Source organism: Carettochelys insculpta, chromosome 1 (assembly GCF_033958435.1).
Source record: "Carettochelys insculpta isolate YL-2023 chromosome 1, ASM3395843v1, whole genome shotgun sequence".
In the NCBI taxonomy this organism is placed as follows: Eukaryota; Metazoa; Chordata; order Testudines; family Carettochelyidae; genus Carettochelys; species Carettochelys insculpta.
The window spans coordinates 275,431,283-275,444,925 of NC_134137.1; the positions used below are offsets into that span (position 1 = coordinate 275,431,283).

A 13,643-nucleotide genomic window follows, 5' to 3' on the forward strand; every position below is an offset into this window, starting at 1 on the left:
GGTTCTAATGTTAACATTCGAACATATTGTGGCAGGTCACTTAAGCCGTGTCTACACGTGCACGCTACTTCGAAGTAGCGGCATTAACTTCGAAATAGCTCCCGTCACGGCTACACGTGTTGGGCGCTATTTTGATGTTAACATCGACGTTAGGCAGCGAGACGTCAAAGCCGCTAACCCCATGAGGGGATGGGAATAGCTCCCTACTTCGAAGTTGAACGTCGAAGTAAGGCACGTGTAGACGATCCGTGTCCCGCAACATCGAAATAGCGGGGTCCGCCATGGTGGCCATCAGCTGAGGGGTTGAGAGACGCTCTCTCCAGCCCCTGCGGGACTCTATGGTCACCGTGGGCAGCAGCCCTTAGCCCAGGGCTTCTGGCTGCTGCTGCGGCATCTGGGGATCCATGCTGCATGCACAGGGTCTGCAACCAGTTGTCGGCTCTGTGGCTCTTGTGTTGTTTAGTGCAACTGTGTCTGGGAGGGGCCCTTTAAGGGAGCGGCTTGCTGTTGAGTCCGCCCTGTGACCCTGTCTGCAGCTGTGCCTGGCACCCTTATTTCAATGTGTGCTACTTTGGCGTGTAGACGTTCCCTCGCAGCGCCTATTTCGATGTGGTGCTGCGCAACGTCGATGTTGAACGTCGACCTTGCCAGCCCTGGAGGACGTGTAGACGTTACTCATTGAAATAGCCTATTTCGATGTCGCTACATCGAAATAAGCTACTTTGATGTAGGCTTCACATGTAGACGTAGCTTTAAGGGCCACTGGTTAGCATTAAAACTTCAATATATATTCTTACTTTTTACTAACTCTCTGCAGAGAGAGAGAGACTGTCAGGACTCCTGGGCTCTGTCTCAGCTTTGGAAGGGTAATGGGATCTAGTTGGTTGCAGCAGGTGGAAAATACATCTGGGCTCTGTATATGGACATCAGACTGTACAGACCAAAGGTCCTTCTACCTGGTATCCTGTCTGCCAACAGTGACTAATGCCAAGTTCTTCAGAAGGTATAAATGGAACTGGTAATAATCAAATGATCCATCCTCTGTTGTCCATTCCCAGCTTCTGGGAAACAGAAGCTAGGAATACCACCCCTTCCCATTTTGGCTAGTAGTAAATGACAGATATATCTTCCTAGTGCACCACTGTTGTAGTCTGGCCTTCCCAACATCCCTAGGAAAGAATTCTACAGGTTGACTGTGAAGAAATGATTTCTTTTGTTTGTTTTAAATCTGCTGCCTAGAAATTTCATTGTGTGAGTCTTTCCCCCCACCCTGAGGTGAAAAGTCCCAATCCTTTTAATCTGTCCTCATATGGAAGCTGTTCATTACCCCTTATCGTTTCTCTTGCCCCTCCTGTATCTTTTCCAAATCCAATCTATCTGTTTTTTTTTAAAGATGGGGTGACCAGATATGCATGCAGTATTGAGGATGTAGGAAGGCCGTGATCTTAGGCAATCTGAGTGATATTTGCTGTTTTGATTATCTATTTTTTCCTAATGAGTCCCATTACAATTTGCACATCCTTTGTCCAGCACCCTCAGGACCTAATCGGTCCCAAATGAGGGAATTTGTAGGACAAAGGGCGGTCCCCTGCCTCCGCCCCCCGCCCCAACCTATTGCCCCTCCCTGCCACCAGCTCCACTTCCTCCTCCCTGGCCTCCAGCAACTCCCAGATGTGGCCAGGCTGCCAGACATGTCCAGACTCAGCCACAAACTCAGGGTCACTGGCTTCAGGCGTGGCCAGACCCAACTCTTGCCCCAGCGGTGCTGGCTTCAGTCTGGGCTGAGCTGAGACTGTGGCCCAGGGAAACAATCACCACTGGGCTCCCCTGCACAAGGCTGCCAGCCTCCCTGTTGCTGGGCTCCTAGCCCCCAGTCCTCGTCCTAATAGCCTCCTGGCCTGGGGTTCTCTGGTCCAGTAACAGAGAATCCCAGTTTTGGAAGATGCAACCTGTATTCTCCTAGATTTTTAGATTGCTGCTGTACATTGAGAAGGTGTTTTCAGGGAACTGTCCACAATGACTCCAAGATGTGTTTCTAGAGTGGTGGGAGCCATGTTAGATCCCATCATTTTTGTTTTTATAGTTGGGATTATATTTTTTCCAAATGCATTACTTGGCTTTTATCAATGCTGAATTCAGTCTGCCCTTGTGTTGCCCAGTCAACCAGTTTTGTCAGATCCTTTTCTAACTCTTTTGCCTTAGTTTTGGACATACGTATTTTGAGTCATTTTTTTTATCACCAGCCAATCTTGCCACCTCACTCTTCACCCTTTTTTTTCAAGATCATTTATGAGTAAGTTAAAAAGCAGTGGTCCATTCAGACCTTTGGAGCACATCACTCAGGATTCTCACTTTTTTTTCCTTTATTTTAAGTGGAATACTGGGCAATGTTTTCACGATCAACTAAGGATCCTTGAATCGTTAGAAGGCCAAGCCTTTTGTTATCTAATGTCTATACTTATGGGGGGGTCCAATGTGTTGCTGTTGACCTTCTGCAGATCGATTTTTTTTTGCTGCATCAGCGGTGTCCTTGATTGTGTTCTTCCCATCCCATTGCAAGCTGATTGAGGGAGGAACAGCCTCTTCCAATCTCCCCCAACAAATAGTGAATCACTCCTTTCCCCCAAGAAGAAAATAAATTGGTCACCAATTAGATGCCAGTGAAGCTATTTATCGCCAGTGCCAAGGCCCCACCTACATTCTGGGACTCTCTTCAGTATTGGCATCCCAGAGCTACATTGCCATTTTGCACACTCTAGGAAAGTGCAAAAAATCAGAAGAGTTTGTGGGACGCAGCAAAGAAGGATGCCATCTCCTGCTATACGATTTCTCTGCCCATCTGTCCTTGGAAAGGGATTATGTTGAAAGTGTTTTCTGATCGCCAATATAGCACTGAGGGGAGGCCAAATCTGGGGAGTTGGCTATGATGGTTGCCGTTTTAGGTATTGGTTTTATGAGTGGGTTGGGTTGTTTTTTGTTTTTGTTTTGTTTTGTTTCTTTTTAGTATTTTCTCAGATACACTTGGAAATCCAGTGCAAGCTTTGTGTAGAAAAAGTGTATTTGTACTAATAATAGAATTATTGTGGTTTTTGTGTTGTTCGGCAGCCCAAAATCTTTGTGTTGCATTTCTTCTTCCTGTGGCAGCCAGTCCCCTTGAAATAACTTCATCCAATGAAAACATTTTGAAAAACTAGCTTAGGGGGTCCTAAATGCTCAATGTTTGTAAACCTACTTGTATTTACTTCTTTAACATCACAATTTATAAATTACTTAGAGACATAGCATAGGGCCTTGCACAGCTAACAGTAGTATTTCACTATTGTTCTGCTACACAACAGTTTACGTTCCCCTGCTGGGTATTAATGATTTTTTCTTCACATATTTTAGAAGACACTTTGGCAGTCTGGTGGGAAATGGCCAGAATCTCAGTATCAAGCTGGGAGGTCCATACAAAGTGTGGAATTCTGAACTGTAAATTTAAAAGTAATTTCATGTAGAAAGACAAATAGGTGGAGAGTGAACTACTACTGTAGTCCTACCGGCAGTGACTCCTCTAATGATTTCAGAAAGTAAATCTGTCTTGGCTGCTGCTAAGTGCATGCTTTATTCAGGCCTTTTGACGTTCTAACACAGACCGTTGAACTAATTATCACCCAGGAAAGGAAATAAATATGATGCAGAGAGCACAGCGGCCGATCCAAATGGGCTCTGGATCAAGCCCACAGCCGCTCTCAATCACTGCAGTTATTTAGAATTAACAGAAAAGCATGAAAATGAACTTTGATTTTTGTTGACTTATTCAGGGTTGGACATTTACCAAAATGTTCTAGTTCAGAGTAATGCTAGCACATACCTTGGGGGGTTGGTTTTGAGTGTTTCTTTCTTTCTTTGTTTTTGCTTTGCTTTTTTCGTAATCAGGATTTTCCTGTGATGTTCTTTTCATTGGAAGCTTAAATTTTATAAAGCTGTGTTAATTTTTTTTTTTTTTTTACTTTGAGGATATTTCAGATCAATTTCCAATCCAAATTGCAAAACTTCTTGTTTTTGTTTTTTCCTGTTTCTTCTAAAGACCTTGCATTACCAGATAAGTCATCTACATTAGTAGAATGTCGCATTGGTTATTTTACATGTTGGTAATTTTACATCTGAAATATTTCAAGTAGTAAAATAGAAGTTTCCACTGTATTACTTTTGTTTTAAATACAGGTACCATTGGATACAATCAGCGGAACAGAATTGATACTCTTATGTATCTGTTAGCATATCCACAAAAGCCAATGGTCAAAACAAAAACCATTGAACTGATAGAGTTTGAAAAACTGCCAGCTGGACAGAATGCTACAGTTGCTGTGATGAGCTACAGTGGTTATGATATTGAAGATGCTCTTGTCTTAAACAAGGCCTCCTTGGACAGAGGTAAGACATGAGCCTATTCTTTGACACTTGTCCAAAGCAAACACAATAGCCTGTGTTTTTATAGCACTGTGTTCTTGTTTAATTAATTTTTGCCTAAATTATGAAGATTAAAACTTATTAAAACTAGGAAATCAATTTAGGAAAATGCTTGTTTTCTATAAACATTATAGGGGTGTATGGTTGACTGCAAATATAGATATTATGAAAGCAAATGGTTTTGACTTTTTACCTTGAACAAGAAGATAAACCATCCTTTTTCAAAATATTTGTCTTGCATAAAGTTTGTGTTAGATAATCTGTTAGCATGAGGCTTGCTTTTTAGATGGTGACCTGGGCCTTTGTTTGAGCCTAATGTAGGGTGGGGGAAGGTCTAATCTCCCCAGTATTGAAAATGATAGATGATATTAGACTTTCAAATGTTTTTCAGAAGAAGATGGAGAGCATGTGTAGTTTTCTGTCATTATGGACTTGATGCTGAGAGGAAAATAATTATATGCTAGCAAACAAAGTAGAGGAAAAACATGTACTTTCTGTTAAAATAGACTGAAGTTGCTACATTGTAAAGTGAAAAAATTGTTGTTTTAAATACCGGTCACTCACACTGCACATACTGTTGAGCACTGTTTAGAATCAAGAATAATTTTCACTTTATGATTGAGTTAGTTTTAGTATCTGGTGGGCAAAACCAAACTCTTCCATTAGTTCATTCTGTCTCCCTTCTACCTCTTCCTTCACACGCCTCCTGCTTGTTGCTAGGCAGCAATAATAGTATTCCTAGACATGTATCTTTGGCATTAATGTCTGCCACACTTAATTTATGCCTTTTCTTTCTGAAACAACAACAGGCATGATTTAAAACTGAATGTTTTCCTTTCTGGAAGACTGGTAACATTTACAGGGAAATCTAAAGACTATGTGAGGTTTGTCAGTAGTTACTTGACGTAATGTAATGATATAGATGTACTGTAAATGGCTATAGCTATCCTTCAGACAAAATATAAGTTTACTTGAAGCTCTTGCTCCTAGCTGACTGGATTTCTGAATATGGGAATGACTCTGGCAAAATATGCGAACCAGCAATTACTCCTAGAAAGAGGTTTTTTGAAAGAGCCCACAGTTTTTCATCTAGAAAATCATTTTTGTGGTGACGTGTATAATTAAAACTTCTTTTTGAGTAAAACAAAAAGGAAGGAAAATGGGAGTGTGTGAAACAACACTAAATAGACATTTTTCCGTTGAGCAAGCAACTGCCTCCAAATGTTTTCAGTAAAACCTTCAGTTATCAGAGAACCACTAAAAGGAAAAGTTGCGACAAACTTCTGCTTTTTAACCGTGTTCAAATGCATCTACTTTCAGTGATGATCTTCTACAGATAAAAGAATTGATAAGAGCTGGGTAGGAAGTCGGCACGACTTTAAAATTGGGCTGTTATTGCCAAATGCCTTCTGATATATCTGAAAATATAGTATGTGATCTGATTTTAAATTGCCAGTTTCTTGAGGCCAAAGTCTTTTGTACAATGCTCTGCCTGCTGAAAGTGCTCCAAAAATAATGCAAAACATTTGGGAGTAGTAGCTGTTATGTATTTGTTTTCTGTGTCTTTAGATAAACTAACCATTTTTAATTTTCTTTTGATAACTGCTTGATTATAAAATAACCTCTGAACTTTATTTATCTGAAAGAGGTTCTGTGTTCTGTTTTAGGGTTTGGAAGGTGTCTGGTGTATAAGAATGCCAAGTGTACACTCAAGCGCTACACAAATCAGACTTTCGACAAAGTGATGGGTCCAATGTTGGATGCAGCTACACGTAAACCAATTTGGCGACACGAAATTTTAGATGCTGATGGTATCTGCTCTCCAGGTATATATAATGTTACTGGTATAAAGTTTTTTGACTTGTCATTAGCAGATGAAGTGAGTATTCATGTTTCTTGTAAATTTGTCTTAAAATGCTTACACCTTTTGCTGTTTTATATTTCTTGGAGTATTGTATCTTTTTAGTGGATATTAGAAAGCAGAAACAACTATAGTTCAGAAAATAATCTGGTACATACGACTTTTAATATGCATGAGAAAATGAAGCTGTAAATTTTGATAAAAATTACTCTTGACACTGCAGCAAATTTTGAAACTATATTGTTATTAGTGAGAGAATTTGTTTTATTTTCTCAACTTTTCTGTTCATCACATCTGTAATACTATTGAACTTTTACAATTTGTCTGTCTTCTGTCATTAGATCTATATCTTTAAAAGACATCGCTTTGATTCTTGCATGTATCATCTCACAGCTACCAACATTTTTAAACAATTATAAAAATAGTTGGGGAGTGAAAAGAAACACTTTTTAATTCTCTGAAAGTATAATTTTGGCAAGACAGAGTGGGAAAAAGATACAGCGTTTTATAATTAACGATATAAATATGTATACCTTTATAAGAATGGTACTGGCAATATTATGGGCCTTTTAGTTAGGAAGTGATCTAGAAAAGTTAGTCAGCGGGCATCCAGTGGTAAACAGTAGTAAAAATCACTACATTTAATTTTAACACTGAATCCCTGAAGGAAAAGTACTGAATATGTACCAGTTATGTTCTTGAAGATCATTGGAATATTTTTAAGCTCTCAAAATATTCTTGCTTTCCCCAGTAACTTAAAAGTATTGGGATATTGAGAATTGTAGCTGGATCAAAATGTAAAGCCTGGTCTATAATGGCTAGACAAACCATGTTTAAACTAATTTAGCTATAACAGTCAACACACACACATTGAGCTTCAGTGCAGTTGAGGGCTTAAACATTGATGCTTGCCAATGGACATGCTGGAAGTTTGGCCGTTCTCATTCCCTGCACCCTGTCACTTCATTTAAGACAGGTAAAGTCAGAGTGGGAAGGGAGAAAGTAACCGTGCTGCAATATGTAATTTTTCATTAGAGAATTACACAAGTATACAAGTTTTGGAGGACAGCTACCAAAACATATATCTGATTCCTGTAAATATAAAAAAGATGTACAAGAGTTGCAGTATTTTAACAGAGGGCTTCACTCTAGATCAGTGTTTCTCAACCTTTTTTTATATATAGTACCTCTTTTTCAAAAATAATAAGTATCCCCTGATTTTTCTCCTCTGTCCCTAAGGAGATATATAATTGGAGATATACATCTAGAACTGGAAGGGACCTCAGGAGGCCATCTAGTACAGTCCCCTGCCCTCTTGGCAGGACCAGGCACCATCCCTGCCATCTATTTGCCCCAATCCCTAAATGGCCTCCTCAAGGATTGAGCTCACAACCGCGGGTTTAGCAGGCTAATGCTCAAACCCCTGAGCTATCTGCCTACCACTCTTTGAGAAACATGGTCCTAAGGTAATCTGAGGTCTTGAAACAAGTGCCATTCAACTTTTCCAGATTACTGGACGATTCTCAGGAGTGAGATTTGTTTTGCATACCACCAAGTCACATCTCACTTCAAAACTACTTACTTATAAAAACATTTAAAACTATCACAGAAGACTACTACTGAAAACTTGCTGATTTTCTGCCATCTTATTATCAAATAACTGAATTGGAATAGAAATATTATACTTACATTTCAGCATAAGGCATATGAAGCAGTAGAAATGAGTCTCACTGAATGAACTTTTAGATTGTACTGATTTTACTAGTATTTTTTATGTAGCCTGTTTAATAAAACTAGGCAAATATTTAGGTGAGTGGATGTACCTCCGGGAAGACCCAAGTGTACCCCTAAGGGTACACGTACTCCTGGTTGAGAAGCACTGGTCTAGTTCATCTTAAATATGTATTTTTGTCCCTATTACCCCTAATATTTTCAGTGGTTACCCTAAATCAACCTGAGTTTCTTTCTCTCTCACTTTTTTTTTTAAGAATGTAGTTTGATTCTTCTGTTAAGGCATACATCTCTTAAGTCAATGCATTACAAATATAACAGACCTCAAGTCATTTTTTCCCAGTGTACATGTCCTTTTAAATGTTACAAAATGTATTTCTGAATATATGTAGAAGGTCAAAAATGTTTGCATGGCGCTTTGATTTTTTTTTAATTACCTTTTTTTTTTTCTCCTGTTAGGTGAAAAGGTAGAAAACAAACAAGTGCTTGTGAACAAGTCCATGCCCACTGTGACCCAGACTCCTCTGGAAGGAAGTAATGTGCATCAACAGCCACAGTATAAAGATGTGCCAGTAACGTAGGTCACACAATAATATCGTACTTTTAAAATCTACAAGGAGGGAGAGGAAGGCAGGTAGCAGATGCTGGAAAAGTAAAGGGCATATATTTTCATTTGAAGTTAGATTCAGTACTATAGGTCAGAATTTTTAGAGATTTTTAGGTACCTATATGTACAGATAAGCATTTACTAGGATTTTCAAAAGCTCCTAGATACCTGCACCATGTTGGTTTGGGCACCCTGAAGACTGGAGTTGGGGTGGCAGCTAGAAACTCCCTGCAGACAGGAGGAGGATAGATTATGAGGGCCACTCCCAGACAACACTGATATAAGAGGAGAAACTGGGCCCTCACAGTTTGCCCACCTCCCCCACTCAAAAGCCAGAAACCCAGGCTGGGGTATTGGGGTGGCAAAGGAACATGAAGGTGTCGGGGTGGGAGGAGGGAGGTACATGGAGGGAAAGGGCACAAAAGAGTAGATACAATGCAAGCAGGAAAGATCTGCTTCACAGCCAGTTATGAGAGCAAAGCGGGGGGTAGGTCTGAGTGTTAACTAGTGTTGACCCGAGAGTGGAGAGGCAGAGCTCTCCCTGCTTCACAGAGTGATAGAATGAGCTGCCTATCAGCCTGTATCACAGTTCTGGTTAGTTCTCTTTCCCCAAGAGGTGAGTGAATAGAGGAAGGTCTCTAGTTGCCCCGGCCTTCAGGTAAACAGGCACATCTGCTATGTGCATATACAATAAGAGAAGAGTCTGATACCCAAGATGGCTGAACAATCCTTGACCTTAGTTTATAGGATTCAGATGGTACTTGGGCTCCCTCTTGACTGAAAGTCTTTCCTAGTAGACCAGTTTGTAGTAATAAGTAGATTGCAGCATTAAACATGCTGCAGAATCTCTTGATCTTTGTTTGCTGGTAATAAACCTGTCATTCTTTGATTGGCTCACAAGAATTCCCATCTGGCTAGTGGTGGAGCAGAAGGGAAAAATTAACTGGGCAGCACTTAGGCCTGGTCAGGAGTCAATGGGAGGTTTCCTGGTGATTCCAATGCCAGGTGGATCAAGCCCTTTGTAAAGAAAAGAGGCAGCAGAGAAGTCATCCAGTGGGGAAAGTGGATGTCTTAGGAAGGAAAGATGTGCCTCCAGGATCTAAAAGCTGTGTTATGTTTTCACCATCTCGTCTGCCACAATAACAAATTATCTTCAGAGATGATTATTGGAGCTTCTCACTGTTCTCTCTCACCCCAGTCCGTCCTAAAGCTTTCACTGAAGTGAATCTTTGATTCATCTTTTTCTGCACTCCCTACCACTCTTTCTGGCTGTTTCTACACATGCCACTTTCCTCTGAAAATTTTTGGGAAGAAGGGGCACCCAGAAGGAGGACTTCCTTCCGGAAGACCCCCCAGGGGCCTGCGCTTCAACATGTTGTTTTGGAGTCCGGAAGAACGTGACCTTTTGCATGTGAGGTGGCAGGAATTTGCATCCATGCCTCATTAGCATATTTCGGGCTGTTTATTAGCATGTGTAGAAACAAACTCTGTGTCCTTGGGTTATTCTTCCCCACTGCCTCTTACATCCAGAGTGGCTTCTCTGTTAGTATATGGGTGTGCACACAAATTTTTATTTGTACCCACTTCGTTGTGATTGGCACCTGTTAATTGATGCAGCTTTTCTTAGGCATAGCACTGGAAAAATGTATTTGTTTATTTTCAAAACCAATTTGAAATAGTTGGCATTTCAGGAGGGGACTTAAATTTTATTCTCTGCTCTGTTTATTCTCTGAATTTTTTATTACAGTTATAACCCTGTAAATTTTATTTTGGTAGTTGTCGATTTATTATGGAAAATCCAGCAATGTACTGTATATGAAGTTACTATCAGGGAGAGGCCATCTGCAAGCATAGTCTGTTTCGGGTTTGACCTTAATTCCACCTTCTTTTTCCTTTGCTATCTCTTTTTAACTCCTTTGTTCTCCAAAAATACATCTGTCTCTTGAACTCTGTATTATAATTTTGCTTGATTGGCAAATATGATTTACATAAGAATGGCCATACTGGGTCAGACCAAAGGTCCATCCAGCCCAGTATCCCATCTGCCGACAGTGGCCAATGCCAGGTGCCCCAGAGAAGGAGAACAGAAGACAATGATCAAGTGATTTATCTCCTGCCATCCATCTCCTGCCCTTGTACTGAAGGCTAGGGCACCATACTTCACCCCTGGCTAATAGCCATTTATGGACCTAACCTGCAAAAATTTATCGAGCTCTTTTTTTAAACCCTAATAGAGTCCTGGCCTTCACAGCCTCCTCCGGCAAGGAGTTCCACAGGTTGACTGTGAGCTGTGTGAAGAAAAATTTCCTTTTATTAGTTTTGAACCCACTACCCACCAATCTCATTTGGTGTCCCCTAGTTCTTGTATTATGGGAAAAGGTAAATAATTTTTCTATGTTCACTTTCTCCACACCATTCATGATTTTATATACCTCTATCATATCACCCCTCAATCGCTTCTTTTCCAGACTGAAAAGTCCCAGTCTCTCTAGCCTCTCCCCATATGGGACCCGTTCCAAACCCCTAATCATCTTAGTCGCCCTTTTCTGTACCTTCTCTAATGCCAATATATCTTTTTTGAGGTGAGGAGACCACATCTGCACACAGTACTCAAGATGTGGGCGTACCATAGTTTTATATAGGGGAAGTATGATATCTTTTGTCTTATTATCTATCCCTTTTTTAATGATTCCTAACATCCTATTTGCTTTACTAACTGCCGCTGCACACTGCGTGGATGTCTTCAGAGAACTATCCACTAACTCCAAGATCCCCTTCCTGATCTGTCATAGCTAAATTTGACCCCATCATGTTGTACATGTAATTTGGGTTATTTTTTCCAATGTGCATTACCTTACACTTACCCACATTAAATTTCATTTGCCATTTTGCTGCCCAATCACTCAGTTTGCTGAGATCTTTTTGTAGTTCTTCACAATCCCTTTTGGTTTTGACTGTCCTGAACAACTTGGTGTCATCTGCAAGCTTTGCCACCTCACTGCTTACCTCATTTTCTAGATCATTGATGAACAAGTTGAACAGGATCGGTTCCAGGACTGACCCCTGGGGAACACCACTAGTTACCCCCCTCCATTGTGAAAATTTACCATTTATTCCAACCCTTTGTTTTCTGTCTTTTAACCAATTCCCGATCCATGAAAGGATCTTTCCTCCTATCCCATGACTGCCTAATTTACATAAAAGCCTTTGGTATGGGACCGTGTCAAAGGCTTTCTGGAAATCTAGGTATATTATGTCCACTGGGTGCCCCTTGTCCGCATGTTTATTAACCCCTTCAAATAATTCTAATAGATTAGTTAGACACGACTTCCCTCTGCAGAAACCATGCTGACTTTTGCCCAACAATTCGTGCTCTTCTACGTGCCTTGCAATTTTATTCTTTACTATTGTTTCTACTAATTTGCCTGGTACTGATGTTAGACTTATCAGTCTGTAATTGCCAGGGTCTCCTCTAGAGCCTTTTTTAAAAATTGGCGTTATATTGGCCGTCTTCCAGTCATTGGGTACCGAAGCGGATTTAAAGGATAGGTTACATACCACTGTTAATAACGCCGCAATTTCACATTTGAGTTCTTTCAGAACCCTTGGGTGAATACCGTCTGGTCCTGGAGACTTGTTGCTATTCAGCTTATCAATTAACTCCAAAACCTCCTCTAATGTCACTTCAATCTGGGAGAGTTCCTCAGATTTGTCACCTAAAAAGGCTGGCTCAGATTTAGGAACGTCTGTAACATCCTCAGCCAAGAAGACTGAAGCAAAGAAATCATTTAATCGCTCCGCAATGGCACTGTCTTCCTTGATCGCTCCTTTTATATCTTTATCGTCCAAGGGCCCCACTGCTTCTTTAGCGGGCTTCCTGCTTCTAATGTATTTAAAAAACATTTTACTCTCATTTTTTGAATTTTTGGCTAGCTGTTCCTCAAGGTCTTTTTTGGCTTTTCTTACTACATTATGACACTTAATTTGGGAGTGTTTATGTTTCTTCCTATTTTCCTCACTAGGATTTGACTTCCACTTTTTAAAAGCTGCCCTTTTCTCTCTCACTGCCTTTTTAACATGGCTGTTAAGCCATGGTGGTTCTTTGTTAGGTCTCTTACTGTGTTTTTTTATTTGGGGTATACATTTAAGTTGGGCCTCTAGTATGGTGTCTTTAAACAGTTTCCATGCAGCTTCCAGGGATTTTAGTCTAGTTACTCTACCTTTTAGTTTCTGTTTAACTAGCTTCCTCATTTTTGTGTAATTCCCCTTTTTGAAATTAAATGCCGGAGTGTTTTACCACTGCGGTGTTCTTCCCAACACACAGGAATATTAAAAGTTATTATATTGTGGTCACTATTTCCAAGCAGTCCAGTAACAGTTACCTCTTGGACCAGATCCTGCGTTCCAGTCAGGACTAGATCGAGAATTGACTCTCCCCTTGTGGGTTCCTGTACTAGCTGCTCCCAGAAGCAGTCATTTAAGGCATCAAGAAATTTAATCTCTGAATCCCGTCCTGAGGTGACATGTACCCAATCAATATGGGGATAATTGAAATCGCCTATTATTACTGTGTTTTTTATTGTGATAGCCTCTTTAATCTCCCTTAACATTTCAGCATCACTATCACTGTCCTGGTTAGGTGGTCGGTAATATATTCCTAATGCCATATTCATATTAGAGGAATGAATTGTTATCCATAATGATTCTACTGAACATTTTGATTCCTTTAGGATTTTTGTTTCATTTGATTCTATATTATCCTTCACATATAGTACCACTCCGCCACCCGCATGACCTGTTCTGTCTTTCCGATATAATTTATATCCCGGTATGATAGTGTCCCACTGATTGTCCTCATTCCACCATGTTTCTGAGATGCCTATTATGTCAACTTCCTCCTTTGATATGAGGTACTCCAGTTCACCCATCTTATTAGACAGACTCCTAGCATTTGTGTAAAAACACTTTAAAAAACTACCACTATTTATATGT

General features: G+C 40.3%; 1 protein-coding gene across 2 annotated transcripts in view; it reads left to right on the forward strand.

Annotated features, from left to right (window-relative positions):
* POLR3B (RNA polymerase III subunit B) overlaps positions 1–13,643 on the forward strand; it is a 150,038-nt gene that overhangs the window by 92,969 nt on the left and 43,426 nt on the right. For both annotated transcript variants that reach the window (XM_075008026.1, XM_075008035.1), the window contains exons 20-22: positions 4,207–4,416; positions 6,120–6,278; positions 8,504–8,621. In XM_075008026.1, coding sequence (XP_074864127.1) covers positions 4,207–4,416; positions 6,120–6,278; positions 8,504–8,621 — 487 coding nt within the window. The remainder of the gene's footprint in view (positions 1–4,206; positions 4,417–6,119; positions 6,279–8,503; positions 8,622–13,643) is intronic.